The sequence below is a fragment of the Schistocerca nitens genome, chromosome 9 (genome assembly GCF_023898315.1).
Source record: "Schistocerca nitens isolate TAMUIC-IGC-003100 chromosome 9, iqSchNite1.1, whole genome shotgun sequence".
NCBI classification, from domain to species: Eukaryota; Metazoa; Arthropoda; class Insecta; order Orthoptera; family Acrididae; genus Schistocerca; species Schistocerca nitens.
Window position 1 is genome coordinate 284045506 of NC_064622.1, and position 24867 is coordinate 284070372.

Below are 24867 nucleotides of genomic sequence, written 5' to 3' on the forward strand. Positions count from 1 at the left end.
TTAAAACCACTGATAAGATTTTTAAAAGAATTTTTGAATGTCATTATGAAAGCTAGAAATAAAAAAAGATATCTACTCATACAAATATAACTGGAATGAAACTTTGCTTTATTAAATTGTACTCTTTAATCCTTTTCACCGATTTTGTATTCTTTCTTCCTTTCACTAATTTCTGATTACTCAAATCACTTATTTCTTCGTGTGGTTCTGATAATTATTGGAATTCTCCGTTTCTTTTTGTTGGGATGGTTCAGGAGTTTATACTTAGGTTTTTCTAAATGTACGGTACACTATAATGCGCACATAAGAAGCAGGATGTAGATTAGCCCTCTACATGAACCCAACCTGTCTGTGAAACAACATTCTTTATCTAGGTTTATCTTTCTTGATTACAGATAACTGTGCTTGAGTGTTATATTTTTCTGTTCCAGTGATTACATGATAAATATGTTATCTTCATCCACAGCAATAGTTGTTATTTTGCTGTTGTTTGAAGCACAGTTACAAGACAGAAACAAGAGATCAAAATGTTCTAAAATTCATATCACCAGTCCAGCAATATCTACAGGAGCAATAATATATAATATGTTAAATGCATCTCCTACATCCCAGATGGATCTTTGACATGGACCAATGTGTATATAATGAAATTAAAAAGAAACATGTGTAGTGCTTTGTTTTTCTTATCAAATGTAATTATAGTTTGCATGTAATGTTATATGCAGTTCAGAGTAATTATTAAACATTTGGGTGCCATCGGTGCCATATCCCCCCCCCTCCCACACACACACACACACACACACACACACACACACACACACACACACACTACAAATATTTCCAGAATCTGGGAACTACCAAGATTTGTTTTTTTATATAGTTGAGTTATTCAAGAGTCTATAAATGATTATTGTCAGTTTAACAATACAACAGAAATTACTACTTGGATAGCAACTGTGTGTTTTACATGTCACCTACTAGAGTTTTATGCTACCCACTTTTACTATCAATTATTTAAATACCTCAATTAATGAACTTATTAACTCATTCCACATCTCAGAATGTATCTGCATAACCACAACAAATTAATGAAATAATTTAATATATGCATTATGTTTATTTCCACACTGAATGTTTTTAAAACCCCACAACAGTGGTGACAATGTCATTTAATGAATAAACATTACAATCAATCAATTTAAATAAGTAGGTTATATTTTTCCATTCCAATATTTATGAATCACAAATGTAAAAGCAAAGTTATAACAGTCCTGAAAAATAATATTTTTACTTTATTGACTGAAGACAAGTAATTTAGTTCTTGAAACACTCTGCAAAGAAATAAATAATATCTTGTGACTGCATGTAGGAAGTTTTCATGTTCCTTATATTGTCAATTGAATCAAGCAGTTGTTACTTTCTTGGTAATAATCATGACTGTTTACAGGAAAGGAAGGAAGACTCAAGTTGAATTTTGTGGTTGCATTTAATCCAATGTAATTTTTTTCAGATAACGTTTATTGCAAAAACACAATACCATTCCTTACATTTTTTATCTTATTATACAGATAGTATTGTACTCTTTATGCTACTATTAGTTATTTGAACAAGAATTAATAGCTCACTGTATCATTCAAAATGTATTTTACTGCAAGTTTAACAGTGTAAATGTTTTCTATTTTATTTTCTGCAAAAGAAAACAACACATTTCTGAATATGGACTACAGGATCCTGTTGTTTCTGTGGTTTTGCGAGAGTACATGTATCTGCTTAACTCCATGCAAAAGATGTCACTGGCTGCGGACTTGTGCTCCATCTCAGGCAGCTTTTTCAGTCAATGGACAACTTCTTGAAGGACCCGTCAGCTCCAAACAAGTCTACCTTCGTCTTCAGCTTGCCTTGTCTCTTACTCTCATCCACTCTCCATTTAGCCTCCTCTGCCACGTAACTACTCCCTTCCTTGAGAACCAACTGCCGCATATCATCTGCAACATATAGCACACTTCTGTGTAATTGTAATCAAGTTACTGACTGAAAAGGATCCCACAAATATTTTATGCACCTAATTCAATGAGTAGCAACTTTTTCAAATGTATAATGACACAAAAAGTAAAATTTTCAGAAGAAGTGAACTACTTATACCACAAAAATTATTTTATTAATTTTACACAAAATACTTAGGTAGGGCTGCTGATAAAAATTCGTTTATTACAAGGATATTTTTTTCCTTTCAAGATATAAGTACTTTTTTGACAGACTAAATGGTTTTTGTTGTCTTCTATTGGACAATATGACTTTTGATGTAATCTAATTTGGACATCATGCATTTTGATTATTTTTCAATAACATAAAAATATTTTTGGAAAATTTACCACATTTTAATATTCAGTAATATTCAGAAAAGCATAAATGAAAACATAAATGTACTTCATTTCCAGTTACAGTGTGCACATTATTTTTCCAAAACAGGCTCCTCTTCTATACAATCCAAACAGTGTCTTGGACAATAGGTTCATTACATATAAGGCTGAAGATTTTGGTGAAAATTTTAAACACTTCATTTTCCCTCCAACCTCTTCTAAAGCTAAGGCTTAGTAGTTTATTACATCATCTTTCTTTTCTTGTTTAATCCTGTTCAGAGATGTCACTTTAGATCTATATGCTATGTTTCTAAAGCTGTATACATGTTTGTCTAATGGCAAAAATCACTTTGAAGGATTATCAGAAAAGTAGTTCAGGTGAGTTTTCATCATCACATCAATTACTTTTTTGTGTATCATGCATTTCTTCAGATGAAACCTTTTCAGATTACTGGTCCCATTCAGGTTTCAAATTTTTACTTAGTTCTTTGTAGTCAAATATTTCCCAATCTTTCCCCAAAATCTTTGTTTCACCCACCTCTCCGTAAACTTCCTGGTATGTGTTCAGATTCAATATTTCTGAAATTTTATAAATTTTTGTTTATTCTCAGTCAAAAATTCAGTAAAAACCTCAGTCAGCAGGTAAAAAGTAGTGTTCTTGAATTGGAAAGCAGAAAAGCGTATCAGTAACATGCACTGGAGATACTCTTCTAACTAAAAAAGGTGGAAATCAATTAAAAATATGCACCCACTCTCTATCATATACCTGATTTTAACAGAACAAATTTTTACATCTGCTGTAATATTGAAAACAAATACTAATTGGTCATTCTGGTCAGTTAAACAGTTTCAAATCAATCCACCAGTCTTACATTGTAGGCAACATTGCTTAATAAGAAAATAATTAAATCAACTGATGGACTTCATACAGTTTCATTCATTCATACTTGCTATATATTGCATTTTCTACTTTTCAAAGCTCTCCTTGAAGGTTTTAAAACACATTTTCATGGGACCTGCTTGTAGAAGCCTAAGGCATGGGTCAGAAAATACATGATTTCATATCAAATTCAATTTTGTCCACCAGTGGACATAATGCATTTTGAAAAGTTGCTCCTCAGTTATTAAAAATTAAAACATATAAATAACTGTCATAGTCAGAAAAATAATCTAGCCACGTCTGTTTGGCTAGGCACTGTAAAAGAGTGTTTAGAAAGTAGTTATCATTGAGAAGTTTATACCAAACAAAACAAAAAAAACAAAAATCTTCTTATGTCGAAGCATGTACTCATACATAGACCAAATGTATACGGTGATTACAGCATTATATTTTTTCCCTCTTCAGATGCACAGTAGGTTACTGATGTGAGCCTTGTCAGGGAAGAATAAAAAAGAAAGACTGATAAAAATTATGTGAGTAAATTCTGAATGGAGATTGTAAACAGGTATAAGTTCAGGAGCCGGCCGCGGTGGTCTCGCGGTTCTAGGCGCGCAGTCCGGAACCGTGCGACTGCTACGGTCGCAGGTTCGAATCCTGCCTCGGGCATGGATGTGTGTGATGTCCTTAGGTTAGTTAGGTTTAAGTAGTTCTAAGTTCTAGGGGACTGATGACCACAGCAGTTGAGTCCCATAGTGCTCAGAGCCATTTGAACCATTTATAAGTTCAGGTATAGAGACAAAAACAGAATAAAATTATAATGTCACCGTAGGTACAATCATGTTTTCATTATAAATTTACACATCACAGACCATTTTGTAAAATGAAAACAAGAACAAATCAATACATTGTATGTACATGAACACAAAGAAAACAGAACAAGAATGTAGCTTCTACATGTACAGGATAAGTCATAAATGTAATTTTTTTTGTAAGCTTGACTAGATAGTGAAGAGACGTTTGTGTTTAACCACTGCACAACCCTGAATAATATGGAAACACAGAAATGGTGCAGAGAAATGACAAATGGTGAGTGATCATGGGTGTATCAGCAGTGGAAAGTGCATTTAAAATGCTATATCTTAGTCAGTTTCTTGAATTTTTAGAACCGTAAGTAAGATGCAAGTAACAAGTTAAATTGCAATAGTCAAAAATGTATGACTCAATGATATTGGTAACAACAAACTGAAATTGCTACAATGCATATACAGTTCATAGCATAAGAATCTATTGGCCAATTCACTGACAGACACAAGCAAAAATGATTACCATTTTCTCCATTCAGTGTAGATTGTCTGCCACACAGAAGTAAACCTTTTAACAATGTATCACATAACAAAAAGATTATATGGGTTACTGAACACCAGTGGACATTCAAAGGTTGGAAAAGGGTCACCTATAATGAGTTGCAGTGTCGGTGAACATTGGTAATTCAAACACCACATGAGACAATTGTCCTCACTTGCTATTAGAGTATGCATCAGGTGAATGATGATATCCTCATTTGGGGAATGTTTATGTGGAGTGATGTGAAATACTCAAAGGCCTGTCTTATTCCTCACAGGAGAAGACACTTACTGAGATATCATTTGAACCCCTCACAGCATGTACTTAGAAACATATCCCTATAATGACATAGTGCACTGTCACATTCGATCTAAACAGTGTTTAAGTGGTTCCACAAACACTTCATGGATACAAAATTATTTGCCTGGTCTCTGATGTTGTCTGCTCTCTGTCCTATTAATGATGTCTAAGATGCTATCAAAAGCAGTATGCCTACTTTAGAGTTCTATCTGACTAACTTGCAACTAGAATGAAATTTTCACTCTACAATGGAGTGTGTGCTGATATGAAACTTCATGGCAGATTAAAACTGTGTGCCAGACTGAGACTCAAACTTGGGACCTTTGCCTTTCACGGGCAAGTGCTCTACCGACTGAGCTACCGAAGCACAACTCACGCCACGTCCTTACGGTTTTAATTCCGCCAGTACCTCGTCTCCTACCTTCCAAACTTCACAGAAGGTCTCCTGCGAACCTTGCAGAACTAGCACTCCTGGAAGAAAGGATATTGCGGAGACATGGCTTAGCCACAGCCTGGGAGGATGTTTCTAGAATGAAATTTTCAGTCTACAGCAGAGTGTACACTGATATTATACTTCCTGGCAGATTAAAACTGTGTGCCAGACCGATACTCAAACTCAGAACCTTTGCCTTTCGCGGGCAAGTGCTCTACCGAGTGAGCTACCCAAGCACGACCCACGCCCTGTCCTCACAGCTTTAATTCCACCAGTACCACGTCTCCTACCTTCCAAACTTCACAGAAGCTCTCCTGCAAACCTTGCAGAACTAGCACTCCTGGAAGAAAGGATATTGCGGAGACTTTGCTTAGCCACAGCCTGGGGGATGTTTCTAGAATGGAAGGTAGGAGACGAGGTACTGGTGGAATTAAAGCTGTGAGGACGGGGCGTGAGTCGTGCTTGGGTAGCTCACTCGGTAGAGCACTTGCCTGTGAAAGGCAAAGGTCCCGAGTTCGAGTCTCGGTCCGGCACGCAGTTTTAACTTGCAACAGTCTATCATTCTCACACCATCATCACTTTTGAACACTTGTTGTGTCCTGTGGAATTCACACCTACATAAGTGAGCACCATCATTAGAACAAAAGGGCATGCTGCATGTTGTGAGTGACATTTCTTTGTCTGAACAGCTTCTCAATGTACTTTATCCATATGGTCATATGTGCAATGTAGTACCATACTGTGACAAATAAAATTGAATATTGTTTTGATATTGATTTTTTCAGTTTATTATATGGTCTACACTGGACCACTTTAGTCAGTAATATGAACTAGGTTCTTCTGTTTCGTGTTGATCCAATACTTTTTCATTCTTTCAGATTGTGCCCTTCTCTCCCCATCTGAAATCACCCTTCTCATTCTCTGTTTGTTAATATATATTGGTAGTGTGATATAGTTGTGCTGATGTGCCTTGAGTTCATTTGTCTTGCCATTCAAATCCTCCATCGTAATCTGTTATTTTATCATGTCCTCCTTGATCTCTGTGATCCATCTAATGCAACTCTTACTATTCCATAATTTCTCAATTATTTTCCTGCTAATTCTATTTTCTGTTGTCTTCATCAGATGTCCTAGGAAAGAGATCCCTTTCTTTTTTATTGTACTTGTCACTGTTTCTATTCCTTTACAAACTGTTTCATTTGAAGCTATTCTCCAAACTCTGTCTTTTCTGCATTTTTTTTTTATTTATACGTGTGCTGACTATCCTTCTTTCTATTTAAAGTAATTTGTCTATTGCTACAGTATTGGTTGTTTTAAATATAGTTTAGCTAGCATATGTTATTTGTGGCTGTGTGACTATTTTGCAGTGTTTCAATTTTGTGGCTATTGAGAGGTATTTTTTGTTATATGTATTCTTGGTAACATGATGTGTTTTAATCAGTTTTTCTTCCACTCTGCCACAATGGTTTCTCATTCAGATTGTGTGTTATTATTTCTCCCAAGTGTTTAAACTTTTCAACAATCTTGATGTTATGTTCTCCAATTCTAATTTTGTTTGCCAGTGGCAGGTCTTTTAGCATTATTTCTGTTGTTTCAAAATGTATTTTAAGGCCAATATTGTGGGCTATTTCCTGTAATGTTTGTATTTGTTGTTTGTTTCTTGAATGTTGCTGGTGAGAAGAGGGAGGTTATCTGCAAATCCTAAAGAGTTCAACTTTATGTGATCTTTTTGTGTTCCAGTCTTAATGTTCTTTGGATTGTACTTGTAGCATTCCTTCATTATGTATTGAAGAGCACAATTAAAACGAAGTGGTGGCAGGCCACTTCCCTGACTTAAACCTGTTTTTACCAAGAATGTTTCAGAAAATTCCCCTCTTAACTTAATTTTCGAATTTGTATTTGTTAAGATAAGCTGCATCAGTTTAATTAATTTTGGGTGGAGTCTGAAATGTGTCAAAATTTTTAACAGTGTGGGTCTATGGGCAGAATCATATGCTTTCTTAAAATATATAAATGTAATTCAGAGAGGCTTGTTACGTTTGTGGTAATAATTCGTGATTAATTTCAGAGTAATTATTTGTTTGGCACAGCTGCTCCAAGGTCTGAAGCCTCCTTTGTATTCCCCTTGTTCCTTGTCCAGCTGTTCTTTGATCCTAATGTGTAAAATCTTGGAAACAATTTTGCAGATACAGTCCAAGTGTGAGATTTCTCTATAGTTATCTAGATCACTTTTGTCTCCTTTCTTATAAAGTGGGTTAATTATAGCTCTGCACCATTCTTCTGGGAATTTTTCTGTTGCCCAATTTTTTTGTAAAATAATATGCAAAGATGTCTGATTTGTTTTCCAATCATACTTCCACATTTCCACAAACACTTGATTTTCCCCACATGCTTTGTAGTTTCTTATCTCTTTAAGTGTAATTTCTATTTCTTGCACTATAGGTGGGTTTATATTTTCTGGCTTGGTTTTTACAGGGACACTTGTGTCTATTGTTAAAAGCTTTCCATGTTCAACACAGTTCAAGAGCTTGTTGAAAGCTTCTGCCATGATTCCTGCATTTTCCTTTTTATTATGGGCTATGATATTGATTTTTAAAACACTGCTTATCAGCAACATAAATATTTACATACTGTAGCCTTACTTTGCTATCACACTGCCCAAATATACAAAAAATGACTAACGTTCTGGCCAGCAACCTCAGCACTTTACCACATAAAGCAGATTGTATCATGAAAATTTATCTACTTATGAGCATCACTACTGTGACTACAAAGATAGACAACACTCTTGAACTGGTTTAAAAATATATTGTTGAGTGTCTAAAGAAGTGGTTCTCCAGATGTGATATCCTTGTCAGTTGTCACAACTGTAGCATTCCACTGCTGAAAATCATCATTGATCATCTACAGGCAATATGTGCCAGTATGTTAAAAAGTATGGAGCTACCCCCACATGTCATAAGAAAAATTTATCGTAGTATTGGTGGCAATTTAATAAGCAACAACCATTGACTGTAAACTGCATACACATTCTGCCATCACACAAGCACAGTAGTGATGAGATTACCTGTAACACATGAATTAGTTGAAAATTGAAACCTACCGTCACATCTTACTATCAACCAATATTCGGCTATGATGTGAATTTGTGGAGAACTTCATTGTTATCAGCATGCTCTATTCCATCACTGGAGATGATTCTCCTTATTATTCTATGTCTCCAGCCATCCCTCTACCATCAATTTCAAACTGATTCTCTAGTCCAGTTGGCTTCATCATGAGCATTTGCACCTTATTGACAATGCTGCTTTTGAGACTGAGTGCTGGTGATTTTCCATACAGTGAGCTGCTTCTGCAGTGTCCAGAGGTTACTGAACCAATGCCTAACACAGCATCAAAGAAACTTTCAATCAAGCACCATACTGCTAGGAAACCAGGGCCACTGGTCAGTGCGTTGCTACGTTTGTTGTCCCAAGAGATGCCTCAAGTCTCAAATGAAGAGACAAGGATTCTTCTTTAACCTTATGCTTGGGATCTGCTGACCTTCAGATATAATTTGGGCTTTGTCATTCCACGTTGTACTGAATATGTGTTTAGTGAAAATTGTTGCAAAACGTGGGCTTGCACTGGATTTTCTGCTTTTCTGTGCTTTCGTTACATTGTGGGTTCAGCATTTCTGACATTGGTTTCACCCCCATCAGTGGGCTTGGTGGTGTCTTGGTAAAGTTCATACCTGGAAACCAAAAGGCTGTGCAACAGACTCCCACTGAAATCTTGAAATTTTTCAGTCTGCCTTTGTCCCTAAGTTGTCACCTCTCCATGATGTGAATATATGCCAGGAACAATATTTAGTTCAAATTCTATGCTAAACTGTAAGTCTCTTTTTGCTCCTGGTATTACTTGGGTAGGGTAGGGACATACAAGTCTCCAAAGTGGCATCCCATTGAAAAACTTGCACCAGGTGACTGAACACCTCTCTTAAGAGACTCTGAACCAATCATGCTTTTTTTACCCACGTCAAAGCAGTCATTTCATTTAAGAATTTCTCTGAACCTTATTCAACTGATACACATTTGGCATGGCTGAGTAACCCTACAGCAAATCCCCCCTCCTGTGGCATAATTCCCATATTATGCATAGAAGAACTGCCAGTCGCAGTGTTTGGAAATCATACCTGGAAACATGAATGACAATGAAGCACTGAATGAGGCCTGGAGGTTTACTCAGATAGAAAAGGAAGTAATCTGAATCTGAGAATTGGCCTGACACATATTTTTGTTTAGTCGTGGCATATTCATTACAATGAAAGTACATTGCAGCTGCTTAGTAATCACTGGTATCTTCTATCACTGTATCTTTATTGCTTTTATCCCCACGAATTTATTCACTTAATTTCAGTGAATCTAATTCAACTAACTAGGCGCAGAGTCTAAAAATAATGATGGACTGCACCTTTGTGGTGTTGTGGTGTCCACTGGGAAAAAAAGAAAAGAAAAACACACACAGAAGTAGTGCATACTTCAGTGCAGAGTGAAACATTCATTCTGGAAACATTCTGCTAGGCTGTAGCTTTGTCATTTCTCCACAATATCCTCTCTTCCAGTTGTGTTAGTCTAGGAACAGATCACCTGTGTTTTCCATCAAAATCTAATTGCCACAAAGCTCATTCCTAAGGCTGCTGTTTGCACTGGATTTCATTTTAAATTAATACCATCCTGAGTACACAACGCTATGGAAAATACTTCTACATTTCACAGGTGAGATCACTCAGGATCTCAGCATCAATGAGGTGCGGTATGAATTATGTGATCTGCTAAAGCTGAAGATCTTGCATATCTGCAAGAAGTATCCAACACCCTCTGAGGCAGCGGATTAGTGATTAAGCACTTTTTTCCAAATGCTCATGTGTGAGCATTTGGAAAAAAAGTCTTTCATTGTGGAACATGCTTACTTCTGGAAATTGCAAGGGCTATGTACAAATTCACACAACCCATCATGGTACATCTCACTTGTGGTGGTTCTTGAGCTGAATGAAGTTCTATCATAGATTTTTTTCCTCCTACCATGTACTTTTGGCCACACCTCTCAGTACATTCCTGAGAGATTGACAAGAAGACTTATTGCTGTATGTAAGTCAAGCAAACACCACTATCACCAATTATCTTAGTGATCAAGCTACTAACTTACCCTCCTTGTAGAGCATCACTCACTCTCATAATTGTAGGAGCTGTGCTGTGACATTGCATCAACCAACAATGGCAGCCTTTGTTATTCTCTAGCCAAAAGCTATCACTGCTCAAAATAATTGGTCTGCATGTGATAATGAGTTATATACAGCGTACACTTAGATAAAATAATTGTGGAGTGTTCTCCAAGGCCAACAACTTATATTTATCATGGATAACAAAACAGTCCCTTTCATCTCCTTCCAGTGGCCAGATAAAGCATAACTGTGACTGTTGTGATATTTACACTATGATGCACTGTTCAAAACAGCTCTCAAGCACGTTGACAGTTAGTGGAACACACAAGTGGCCGACACTCCCATACTAACTTGCTCATCAATTAACGTGAATTCACCATTCATATACAGGAGGGAGACAATAATCTTAGGTATTCCTTATAGATCCAGCAGATGTGTTGCTTTGGTTTGTACAAATGTCACATTGTGACACTGAGCTTTTTTGCAGTGTCTCAATATCACACTCTGTAGTCAGTCAAGAAAGCATTAATCTCACTGAATACAGAGAAAGACTGCAAGTACTTTATAGATCAGGGTGATACCTGCTGATGTAATCAGGTGACTCATCATATTGCAACCCTATTTTGCAATTTGTTCCTCCAAATCAATGATTCAGACATTGCCAATACTGCCATATTGTGACAAACACCACAATTCAAAGGGCATGATTATTCTCTGACAGCAACTGATACATCTCACAATGCCCTGAAGCATTCTTCTAGGAGAATGAAACAGCCTACCCTATTCCTAAGACTGCCTTCCATGAGTGAATCATCTGCTTCAAAAATCCACACTGTGTTACACTGGACAAGCAGTCTCAACCACTCCTGCTTAAAGTACTTGCCTATGGCCAGAAGCAAGTAGATTGGTAGAGGTCTCACTCATATGCCATGTCTTTGAACACTTGACTCAGACTCTTCACATAACCTTACTGGGTTTACAAAAAGTTTTTAAAGAAGGCTTTACTGTAATAAAACCTGAAATAGTTTATGGTCAGACCCTTCTGCTTCTTGGTGTAATCTTCCCTGATGCATGAAATGACACCATCATAATGTTAGGTTTTGTGCAATACTTGTGGTCACATAACTTAAAGCTAAGTCTTCTTGTGTGGAAACAACACAATACTCAATGCTCATTCATTTTTCTTAACATCCAGTCACATAAGCAGATATTGTTGTCAAGAAACCTCCGGAATCACTTTATGATGAATAATACAAAGTGATATTTGAAGCAACATAAACAGTAATTCAACTACAGTCCATGTGTCAAGTTTAAACCAGCCTTTGTCTCAACAGACACTCAAACCCTTAAGCATGGGAAGACTCATTGTTCAATGGGTGACTGGACCACCCATATTTTACATAAGTGGCCAGCCAGTGACAATTTCCTGTGGCATCCTTGATGCTCCTTTCTCGTTTTCCTCACGTTTTATTTTATTATACAGCATTTTTCATCTTTTCCCACTTTCTTTGCATGTATGCTTCCATTTTACTAAATTTGTCCACATTTGTTTTTTTTTATGTGTGTCATGCGCTGATGACCTCGACGTTGAGTGCCCGTAAGCCCCAACACACACACACGCACGCACACACACACCCACCCACACACACACACACACACACACACACACACACACACACACACACACTGTAAGGCATCACCTGCATGTTAGCCTAGAAGAGCGTGGATGTATCCACTCCCCAACAAATGCCTTCAACTAGCAAACCAGTCATCATGCAGTCTGAATGTCAAGTACATTTGATTCCCATATACAATTAACACTTGACCGGTAGTACTGAGGCTATACTCTTTACTTCGGATTTATATATTATGTAGACTGAATTCTATAATCTTTGGGATCTATAAAAAATATGCTCTTTTTGCCAAATTAGTATGTATATGCTACATCACCAGTCACAAAACAGCCTTTTCCTCTAGAAATCAATATGAGGATCCCAAATGAGTAAGCATTACCCAAGATTAAGTCATGTATAATTTCTGTATATGATGCATTTTGCTGATGGATGGTTGTTGTTGTTGTTGTGGTCTTCAGTCCTGAGACTGGTTTGATGCAGCTCTCCATGCTACTCTATCCTGTGCAAGCCTCTTCATCTCCCAGTACCTACAGCAGCCTACATCCTTCTGAATCTACTTAGTGTGTTCATCTCTTGGTCTCCCTCTATGATTTTTACCCTCAATGCTGCCCTCCAATACTACCAACCGATCCCTTCTTCTAGTCAAGTTGTGCCACAAGCTCCTCTACTCCCCAATTCTATTCAATACCTCCTCATTAGTTATATGATCTACCCATTTAATCTTCAGCATTCTTCTGTAGCACCACATTTCAAAAGCTTCTATTCTCTTCTTGTCTAATCTATTTATCATCCATGTCTCACTTCTATACATGGCTACACTCCAGACAAATACTTTCAGAAATGACTTCCTGACACTTAAATCTATACTCGATGTTAACAAATTTCTCTTCTTCAGAAACGATTTCCTTGCCATTGCCAGTCTACATTTTATATCCTCTCAACTTTAACCATCATCAGTTATTTTGCTCCCCAAATAGCAAAACTCCTTTACTACTTTAAGTGTCTCATTTCCTAATCTAATTCCCGCAGCATCACCCGACTTAATTCGACTACATTCAATTATCCTCGTTTTGCTTTTGTTGATATTCATCTTATACCCTCCTTTCAAGACACTGTCCATTCCGTTCAACTGCTCTTCCAAGTCCTTTGCTGTCTCTGACAGAATTACAATGTCATTGGTGAACCTCAAGGTTTTTATTTATTCTCCATGGATTTTAATACCTACTCTGAACTTTTCTTTCGTTTCCTTTACTGCTTGCTCGATATACAGATTGAATAGCATCAGGAAGAGGCTACAACCCTGTCTCACTCCCTTCCCAACCACTGCTTCCCTTTCATGTCCCTCGACTCTTATAACTGCCATCTGGTTTCTGCACAAATTGTAAATAGCCTTTCGCTCCCTATATTTTACCCCTGCCACCTTCAGAATTTGAAAGAGAGTATTCCAGTTAACATTGTCAAAGGCTTTCTCTAAGTCTACAAATGCTAGAAACGTAGGTTTGCCTTTCCTTAATCTTTCTTCTAAGATAAGTCGTAGGGTCAGTATTGCCTCACGTGTTCCAACATTTCTACGGAATCCAAACTGATCTTCCCCAAGGTCGGCTTCTACCAGTTTTTCCATTCATCTGTAAAGAATTCGCGTTAGTATTTTGCAGCTGTGACTTATTAAACTGATAGTCCAGTAATTTTCACATCTGTCAACACCTGCTTTCTTTGGGATTGGAATTATTATATTCTTCTTGAAGTCTGAGGGTACTTCGCCTGTCTCGTACATCTTGCTCACCAGATGGTAGAGTTTTGTCAGGACTGGCTCTCCCAAGCCCGTCAGTAGCTCTAATGGAATGTTGTCTACTCCCGTGGCCTTGTTTCGACTTAGGTCTTTCAGTGCTCTATCAAACTCTTCACACAGTATCATATCTTCCATTTCATCTTCATCTACCTCTTCTTCCATTTCCATAATATTGTCCTCAAGAACTTCACCCCTGTATAGACCCTCTATATATTCCTTCCACCTTTCTGCTTTCCCTTCTTTGCTTAGAACTGGGTTTCCATCTGAGCTCTTGATATTCATGCAAGTGGTTCTCTTTTCTCCAAAGGTCTCTTTAATTTTCCTGTAGGCAGTATCTATCTTACCCCTAGTGAGATAAGCCTCTACATCCTTACATTTGTCCTCTAGCCATCCCTGCTTAGCCATTTTGCACTTCCTGTCGATCTCATTTTTGAGACGTTTGTATTCCTTTTTTCCTGCTTCACTTGCTGCATTTTTGTATTTTCTCCTTTCATCAATTAAATTCAGTATCTCTTCTGTTACCCAAGGATATCTACTAGCTCTCGTCTTTTTACCTACTTGATCCTCAGCTGCCTTCACTACTTCATCCCTCAAAGCTACCCATTCTTCTTCTACTGTATTTCTGTCCCCCGTTCCTGTCAATTGTTCCCTTATGCTCTCCCTGAAACTCTGTACAACCTGTGGTTCTTTCAGTTTATCCAGGTCCCATCTCCTTAAATTCCCACCTTTTTGCAGTTTCTTCAGTTTTAATCTACAGTCCATAACCAATAGATTGTGGTCCAAGTCCACATCTGCCCCTGGAAATGTCTTGCAATTTAAAATCTGGTTCCTAAATCTCTGTCTTACCATTATATAATCTATCTGAAACCTTTTAGTATCTCCAGGGTTCTTCCATGTATACAACCTTCTTTCATGATTCTTGAACTAAGTGTTAGCTATGATTAAGTTATGCTCTGTACAAAATTCTACCAGGTGGCTTCCTCTTTCATTTCTTAGCCCCAATCCATATTCACCTACTACGTTTCCTTCTCTTCCTTTTCCTACTGTCGAATTCCAGTCACCCATGACTATTAAATTTTCATCTCCCTTCACTACCTGAATAATTTCTTTTATCTCATCATACATTTCATTAATTTCTTCATCATCTGCAGAGCTAGTTGGCATATGGATGGTACATTCCTTGAATTTTAGGGAGAAATGCAAGTCATTCACTTGCCCTCTGCACAGATGATTTTATATTTTCATTCTGTTTCATGTTTCTTTATATTGTAACCGACAGATTAGAGTGATGGGAGAAAATCCAGAGATTCATCCCTAGTGCTCCAACTAAATATTACTTTCTCACAGAGAACAGGATGATAGTGAATGTGAAAGATTGAACTTTCTTTGATGGTAAATTAGTAGAGACACTTCTGGCCAGTTCTGAATGCTAATTGCTCATTGTATAATTTCTCATGTCATTAATTAGTAATCTAAGAATTATTATACCTCATTTGATACCTAACACCTGAAAATTTTTTAAAATGGTTGTCATTCATACCAGTTAGTTCAGCAACAGTTTTTTCCTTGCCACCATACTCGCTTGGCATCCATTCCTTATTATACACCTTGAAAAATTCATCATTTGGTGGTGTGTGGAAGAAGAGCTGTAAAACAAATATCAATTACAAATAGTCTTATAGAACACTATTGTTTGTGCACAAAATGTAATACATTTCTCAAAAGAGACACACAGTATTTATAACACATATATGGGAAAAATGTGTATTTTATTTACTTACAATGCTAGCCAACTCCTTATCAAGGAAAGGTTTGAGAAGCATCATGACCTTGTCAATGATAGTGTTTGTGTTTAGCACATGCACAGCCTTCATTCTAAGAGGAAAACCTTCCTGTTTGTCAAAAAAATACAAGTAAAATACAAGAGCAGTCCATGTAAGAAACAGGTTAACAAAATTCTTTGTATATATAGATACTACCATAGTTCATAAAGAAATTTGTTCAGAAGGCAATTTATTGTAATTCAACCAAGAAAATGTACTGAATTATAAATACACCTGCAATGGCGATCAAATTCTACAGTTTTGAGATTTCTGATGTCGTGGTTCTTCAATAGAATACAAATAAAAAAAAGGGTTGATGTATTTACGTACCTGAACATATACCATAAACTTCCTGATAGTGCTTATAGTTACTTTGGAAATATGTTGAAGACCAAAGCCTGTTGGATCAAACACAAAGACGTAGCCTGGAGCTGTAGGATTCTCTTTCAAAAGAACTTCAAGACCTAACAGAGCTGCCTTTATAATATTATCACAGTTAAATTTTGATGGATCAGTATCCTTCAAACGAGTAAAAATAATAGTATTTCCCTTATCATCTTTGTGTGGCAGTGTACAAGCTTCTCTGTAAAATAACCACAAATTATATCATAAATAATTGTTGCAACTTATTGTAGTTATCAAAATTTTAATCATTTTATTCTAAGAAATTTAATATATTGCCAGTATCAATAAATCATTAACGTACAATGACTATAGACATAAGAAAAATGTAAGTGATAATTTTCATATCTACATTCTAATCTAATGAGACTGTGATATGCATGATCATTTGCTGTTTAAATTTCACATTATTGCAATATATCAATACCAAAATTTTATAGATTTGAAAAATATGAGAAAGTAGTAGTCTTTTATTCCAATGAAGTTATGGGACAAATCATGTTATAAATACTTAACAGACAGATGATAATAAAACTGAAAGTGAGAGCTTTAATTTTAACAGCAATGTCAGTACATTTAGTCATTTGGCACAATGTTGCAATTAAGGTTCGTATTTTTATGTACAGGGTGACAATTATTGAATTATATGAAATAAAATCATCATAATTTCTGAATGGTTTGTGTTAGGACATTCAAACTGCATGATTGGCTGCAGGGCATGATGGGAATTAGTATGCACATGGTGCGGTCTAGCGATGAAGCCCACTTTCATTTGGATGGGTTCATCAATAAGCAAAATTGGCGCATTTGGGGGACTGAGAATCCACATTTTGTGATCAAGAAGCCTCTACACCCTCAATGGGTGACTGTGTGGTGTGCAGTGTCCAGTCACGGAATAATCAGTGTGATATTCCTTGGTGGTTGGTGACTACCAAACTCTACGTGAAGATTTTGGGAGATGATTTTATCCCCATTATCCAAAGTCAAGATGTGGTCCATGCAAGATGGAGATCAACCCCATCAAAGCAGGAGTATGTTTGGCCCTGGAGGAGCCCTTTGAGGGCTGCATGGCTTGAGGATACCCAGAGGCCACTGGCATGAGCCTCGATTAGCGACCATATTCTCTGGATCTGAACACATGCTACTCCTGTTTGTGGGGCTATATTAAAGACAACGTGAACATCAATAACCCCCTACACCATTGCTGAGCTGAAAACAGCCATTCAGGAGGTCATCGACATCTTTGACATTCTGACACTTCAGCAGATCATGCAGAATTTCACTATGCATCTGTCACATCATCGCCAATGATGGCAGGCATATTGAACATGTCATAACCTAAATCCAAATATCTGTAGTGATGTTTGCATGTTGAATAAAGTGTCTGCATGTTGTAGTTTGCAACTAATTTACTTTCTTCCATATAGTTCCATAACTGTCACCCTGTATATCTATGAATGCATATTTTGTTAGTTCTGTAAAAGGTTTACCAGAAAGCTTAGAAACATTATCAGCCTTTATTACGTATCTCTCAATGCCTGAGTTATGCTGTGAGCTGTTACCTTTACTTCTTCAATTATTTATTATTAAATACACTTTGTTATGGAAAGGAAGAGTCATAACCACAAATGTGATATCTTTTAAAAGCTACTAATGGTTGGATTGACACCACATAGAAATAGCACAATTAAATCAGGAAATACAATAAGAAACAAAACATTTTGATGCATTGTAATGAGAATGACAAAATATCATAGTGGCTATTTCATCCCATCTGGAAAATCTCCCCTGACCCTCTGTACTGGGTGACTTTTCCGAACTCCACCCCTTTTCCTGAACCTCTACAGTCCTTTTCCTTTATCTGTGTTCCTTTCCCTTCCCCCTTCTGTGAGAAGAAGGAGCCCCTGGCCCTGAAAGCTTACATATGTAGAACCCTTTTTATATGTGTGTACTCCTGCCACCACTTTGTGAGTAATTTTTTATCTTGCCAATTACATTACGCTATCAAAAATGTATTATTTTTATTGTTTTGTAGTGACTGAACTGATATCCACAATTCTATTAAGATGCAAAAGGTTCCTCAAGGCTGTTATTCGAAATTAATCAATCATAAAATGTGGAAAATTTAATCTTTACAATTAATAATTCATGTTTGTTAACATTGTCTTTCAAAATCAATCAATCTTAAAATGTGGAAAATTTTTCTTCACAATTCATAATTCATGAAGATAACATTACTGGACTCTTTCTATGAATAAAATCTTTTATAATATACATATAAAATCTGTAATGGACATACAGAAAGATTTTCATTTTCAATAAGTTGGCAGTTTCCTCAGAATTTTGCCACCCATTTAGTCAGCTAAAATTGTTGTATCCAGCAGTGAATATTATTTAGTTAGGTTTAATATTTCCTAGCAACAATAGTTGTTGTCTAATTTGTAGTCAAACAGCACTAAATTCAGCAGCTTAAAAAAAATATTCACATTCGAATCATGGTAGAGACAAATACACAGTGCCATTAATCAATGGACTTTTAGACTTCCTGGTGGAAAGTGATATTACAAACATTAAACATAACAAGGGCAACACCCATTGCCAGAAGACAGAATATTTACAACACCACATGAGCATGGAAAGTTTGGGAAAAGACAGTAAGACAGTGAAAACATGAACAAAATGTCATCTCATGATAAAGTATTTAAAATAGATAAATGCAATAGTCAGCAGAGGAACTGAAGAAACATTGATAAAAGCAAGTATTTCAAGTTTTGAGAACCCAGGAACTTGTATGTAGAACATCATAGAAAATTGCCATACTGTGTCAAAAATGCAATATATTGTGATATTTGGCAGAGCATACAATGTGTACAGAAACAAACTCATTGAGGTAACCCACATTCTAAGCTACATCCTCGCCCCAAAATAATGGATCAAAAAATTAGAATTACAAGCATACCACGTAGTCATAATCTCATACTGTCCTCATGTGTAAATATTGAAACATAAAAGGCAAACAGGTTATTGAAAAAACTCTTTCAGTTCAGTACTTATGCCTCCTTCCTCACCATGGATGAAATGCAGATAATGTACTTCCATGAAGCAAATATGTACTTGGAAAAGTTGAGGAAATCAAAGCCAAGCCAATAATCAGTACTCTTCTGAAAAATATATATTCAACATATGAGATCCTAGATCCATTTCCTGTGTCACCAGCTCCTAAAGAAAAGGAGGAAGAACCATCACCAGCATATGAGGAAAAATCATCTCCAACTACAGTTCAAGAAAAAAAAGAGTTAGCAGCAGCAGCAGAATGTGAGCAAGAAGACTAAGCACATCGTCATGCACAGCATCTTAGGAGGAAGCATCTTTGAGTTCTCCCCAGGATATGGGAGGCATGTGAAGAGTGAGTGCCACAGCAGTAAGGGATCACAGAGAAGGTGAAGCATCATGTGTCACCAGAATCAGTACTGGAAAAAAAATGGCTGAGCATCCATTGGAATCAGAAACAGCAGAATAGCTGTTGAGACAACACCTGGACCCATGGGAAGAAATTCCAGAAATGAGAAGTCTACACAAGAAGATCAAATCATTTCATATCCAGATGTAAGAGAAAAATCAATATAACAAACAGAACAAAAGTTTCTAATGATTTCAAATTAAGAACGCTGCACCAAAATGTGCAATATACATCTAATACATCGATATAATGAAAAGGATAGTTGCTTCTGACCATATAGCGGAGACACTGAGTCACAAAGAGACTGTTACACAATAGTCTTTCAGCCAACAAGGCCTTTGGGAGAGGGCAGGGTAGCAGAGTAGGAGTGGGTGATGATAAAGTGCTGCTGAGAGCATGCAGGGACAAGGTGGAGAGTGGGGCAGCTAGGTGCAGTCAGCAGTTTAGACGGAAGGAGGGGAAGAGAGGAGGGGTTTAGTGGAACAGGAGAGAAGTAAAAAGACTGGGTGTGTTGGTGAAATAGAGGGCTGTGTAATGTTGGAATGGATACAGGGAAGGGGCTACATGGGTAAGGACAATGACTAATGAAGGCTGAGACCAGGAGAGTTAAGGGAACATAGTATATATTGCAGGGAGAGTTTTGACTGCACAATTCAGAAAAGCTGGTATTGGCGGGAAGGATCCAGATGGCACAGGCTGTGAAGCAGTCATCGAAATGAAGCACATTGTGTTGCTGCTCAGCAGCAGGGTGGTCCAGTTTTTTCTTGGCCACAGTTTGCCGGTGGCCTGCAGACATACAGCTTGTTGGTCTCATACCCACATAGAAGGCAGCACAGTGGTTGCAGTTTACCTTGTATATCACATAACTGGTTTCACAGGTAGCCCTGCCTTTGATGGGATAGGTGATGTTTGTGACAGGATTGGAGTATGTGGTGGTGAGAGGATGTAGGGGACATGTCTTGCATTTAGTTCTATTACAAGGATATAAGCCATGAGGCAAGGTGTTGGGAGCAGGGGTTATGTGGAGACGGATGAGGATATTGTGTAGGTTCGGTGGGCGGCAGAATACCATTGTGGGAGTAGGAAGGATAGTGGGCAGGACATCTCTCACTTCAGGGCATGAAGAGAGGTAGTTGAAACCTTGGCGGAGAATGTAATTCAGTTGCTCCAATTCTGGGTGGTGGAATGATACACTGTGGCCAGATGGTGAGGCTTTGATAGGTGTCAGGTGAGTGGAACGATAAGGCATGGTAGATCTGTTTTTGCATAAGATTTGGAGTATAATTACAATCTGTAAAGGCCTCAGTGAGACCATGGTATATTTCAAGAGCGAATGCTTGACACTACAGATGCGACAGCCATGGGCGGCTAGGCCGTATCGAAGGGACTTCTTGGTATGGAATCGATGGCAGCTGTATTACCTACAAGCAAATCCAGGGTACAACTATGGATACCTGCATGGCACCATCCTATGCCAACTTATTCATGGACCATCTAGAGGAATCCTTCCTAAAAACCCAGAATCACAAACCCCTCACCTGGTTCAGATTCATTCATGACATCTTCATGATCTGGATCAACAGTGAGGATACCCTATCTATAGTACTCTATAACCTCAACACCTTCTCCCCCATTTGCTTCACCTGGTCCTACTCAACCCATCAAGCCACCTTCCTTGATGTTGACCTGCACCTCAAAGATAGTTATATCAGTACTTCTGCCCATATCAAACCTATCCACCAGTAATACCTCCACTTCAACATCTGCCATCCCTTCCACACTAAGAAGCCCCTTCAATACACCCAAGGCTGTCACATCCTTAGTGACTAATGGCTCCTCCAAAAATATACTGAGGGTTTCACTGAGGCATTTACAGATTGCAATTACACTCCCAACCTTGTACATAAACAGATCTCCCGTGCCTTATTTTCCAGTCATGCAACACCTCCCAAAGCTCCTCCGTCTGTCCACAGAGGAGGATTCCCCTCATGACTCAGTACCTTCCAGGACTGGAGCAACTGAATTACATTCTCCGCCAGGGTTTTGACTACCTCTTGTCATTCCCTGAAATGAGAAATGTCCTGCCCACTATCCTTCCTACTCCTCTTACAGTGGTATCCCACCGCTCACTGAACCTTGACAATATCCTCGTTCATCACTACAAAGACCCTGTTCCCATCCCCTTGCCTCATATCTCATATCCCTGTAATAGACCTAAATACAAGAACTGTCCCAAACATCCTCCCACCACCACGTACTCCAGTCCTGTTACAAACATCACCCATCCCATCAAAGGCAGGGCTACCTGTGAAACCAGTTACGTGATCTACAAGCTAAGCTGCAACCACTGTACTGCATTCTATGTGGGCGTGACGACCAACAAGCTGTCTGCCTGCATCAATGGCCACCAACAAACTGTAGCCAAGAAACAACTGGACCACCCTGTTGCTGAGCACTCCACCCAACAAGATGTCCTTCATTTCAGTGACTGATTTACAGCCTGTGCCATCTGGATCCTTCCCACCAACACCAGCTTTTCTTAACAGCACAGCTGGGAACTCTCCCTGCAATATATCATCTTTTTTCATAACCCTCCTGGTCTCAACCTTCGTTAGTCATTGTCCTTCCCTGTTCCCATTCCAGCATTATGCAGTCCTCTACTCCACCAATGGACTCACTCTTTCTATTTCTCTCCTTTTCCATTAACCCTCCCCTCTCCCCCTCCTTCTGTCTAACCTCCCAACTGCACCTAGCTGCCCTACTCTCTACCTTGCCCTGCATGCTCCCACTGCCACTTTACTGCTTTACCATACCCCACCCCTACCCTGCTATCCCTCCCTCTCACTGCCCCGGCCTCCTCCTTACCCCCACCCAGCTGCCTCTCCCATAATGCCCTGCTGCTTGTGGTCTGGCTCCAGCTGCTAGAGGTCATGTGTGTGTTGTCATGCATGTGTGAGTTGTGTTTGTGTGACGGTGTGCATGTGTGTATGTTGTCTAATTTTGACAAAGACATTGTTGGCCGAAAGTTAATTGTGTGACAGTGTTTTTTTGTGCTTTTCTGTGACTCAGAATCACCACTATATGGTGAGTAGCAACTATCCTTTTCACTATATTGTTACATTCCCTCTTGGATTGTCCATCACCTAATATATCAGCAACTTTAGAAGTATTATTATCTGCTGCTGTACTTAACGCTTTCATGGTGACAGAGCATTGAAGGAAAGTGAATTAATGCTTTTTAGTCCAGTGACTTACAAAAATGTAGCATACTACCCCAGAAAGAACTACAAAAGTATGGGAGTAGCAATATATGTACCAGCAAAGTTAGAGACTACAATCCACAACAGGTCTCAAATTGCACAGAATTCTGCTGTGATGTAACAGCAGTAAAAATAAAGTTTATTAGGGAAAAGTGTCTTCTTATAGGAATGTATCAATTGTGATGCTCAAGTACTTGAAGCCTGTTATTGGAATTTAATGTATTGTTGTATAAATCAAGAAGAAATTCACTTTTGTAATAATATCAGGCGAACTTTAGATAGATATCCTGGAAGACAATGGATGTACAAGAAGTTTTCATGATGTTGTAGGGACCCACAATCTCCAGTTCCATGTAAGAAATGCAAAAATGTGTACAGACACATGAACCTCGTTAACACACTTCATTCCTAGCCTAGAATTCTTGCTAAAAATATAAATATGGAGTGATATTTCTGTAGAGGATAGAGTAGGAGAGAGCTGGGAAGCTTCTATGATATATATTAAGATACTACATAAGTGTGCCCAAAAGTTCACAGAACTGTTAGTGGTAAATTAAGCATGAAATGGATCACCATGGAATATAAACATCTGAAATGAACTGATAGACCTGTATGCAAAATACCAGAAATATAGATAGGCCAGACCAGTCATGAGGTTTACAGAAACAAGAAGGAAGCATATACTAAAATGATAAGAGAAGCAAAAGATAACTAGCAATAACTAGGATAGAGATGTCTTCAAAAATCTCTCAAATAATATGTAATTATGTAAATTTGAAAAGTAAAGAATTACATGTCTTAAAATGTATCAATATAATATTAATAATGAATGGGAAAGAAGTAACAGATCCATTAGAACTGTGAAATATCTTCAGTCAGCACCATATAGACATAGATGAATAACTACTTAAACAAAACATAATACCACAGACAAAGTGCCAAAAGTGTGACTGAGAGCTTATTTCTCTTTGCAACAAACAGCTTGGAAGTTTTGAAGATTATTGAGGCATTAAAAAATAAAAATACAGGCGTACTGAATGGGATATCAACACAAATGGTTAAATAATTTGCTAATGCCTTACAGAATCCCTGACCTCTCTGATGACTCTAGTAATAAAGAAAGGATTACTCCCGACATGCCCAAAAAGTAGCATGATAATACCAATACTCAAAAAAGTGGATAAAGGAGACTCTGGAACTTACATACCCATAACTAGTACAACATCTGTCTAAAACATTATACACAATCATTAAGGATAAAATAATAAACTTTACATGACCATGAAAGACCTTTGTGCAACTAAGAGACTCCTCCCATTTAGACCCATCAGTCTACACAGGAATAAAACTGTGGAGCTTTTTTAATACACTGACTGCAGTGATGCCGGTGGCAGTCATAGCAGATCTATCTGTTCAAATGGCTCTGAGCACTATGGGACTCAACTTCTGAGGTCATTAGTCCCCTAGAACTTAGAACTAGTTAAACCTAACTAACCTAAGGACATCACACACATCCATGCCCGAGGCAGGATTCGAACCTGCGACCGTAGCGGTCTCGCGGTTCCAGACTGCAGCGCCTAGACCTATCTGTTGTGGTGCCTCCAGCCTCATGCCAGTCAATGTGTTCCAACATTGCTAAAAAAATATTTGCAAAAGGAAACTAGAGGTGCTATATTTTTCTTAAATTCATCACACCTAAAACAACTAGGGGCCCCTTAATAAGCCAAACTGGTGATTTTCCTCCAACCCTGGCAGAAAATATTGCTACTTGCCACACTAGCATCTAAAGGGTTGCTCTTTATATGAATCCCATGGGCCTCAGTGCTCTAACACTGACTGGCCAGTGATGATATGATGTACAGGTAATTGTGGTAGGGAATAGATATTATATGCCTGCTGCATCATGAGCAGATGCCACCTGATATTAATGGCTGGTTCCCCAATCTCAACACAAATGCTGGAGACAGGACTGGTCCTAA

The 24867-nt window shown here is 37.9% G+C and overlaps 1 protein-coding gene across 1 annotated transcript in view; it reads right to left on the reverse strand.

The window, feature by feature from the left end:
* Nucleotides 1–1497: 1497 nt before the first annotated feature.
* LOC126203413 (alpha-tocopherol transfer protein-like) overlaps nt 1498–24867 on the reverse strand; it is a 30571-nt gene continuing 7201 nt past the window's right edge. Inside the window, exons 4-7 of the mRNA XM_049937720.1 lie at nt 16097–16349; nt 15725–15835; nt 15484–15589; nt 1498–1985 (exon numbers count right to left, since the gene is read on the reverse strand). Coding sequence (XP_049793677.1) covers nt 1831–1985; nt 15484–15589; nt 15725–15835; nt 16097–16349 — 625 coding nt within the window. The 3' untranslated portion in view covers nt 1498–1830. The remainder of the gene's footprint in view (nt 1986–15483; nt 15590–15724; nt 15836–16096; nt 16350–24867) is intronic.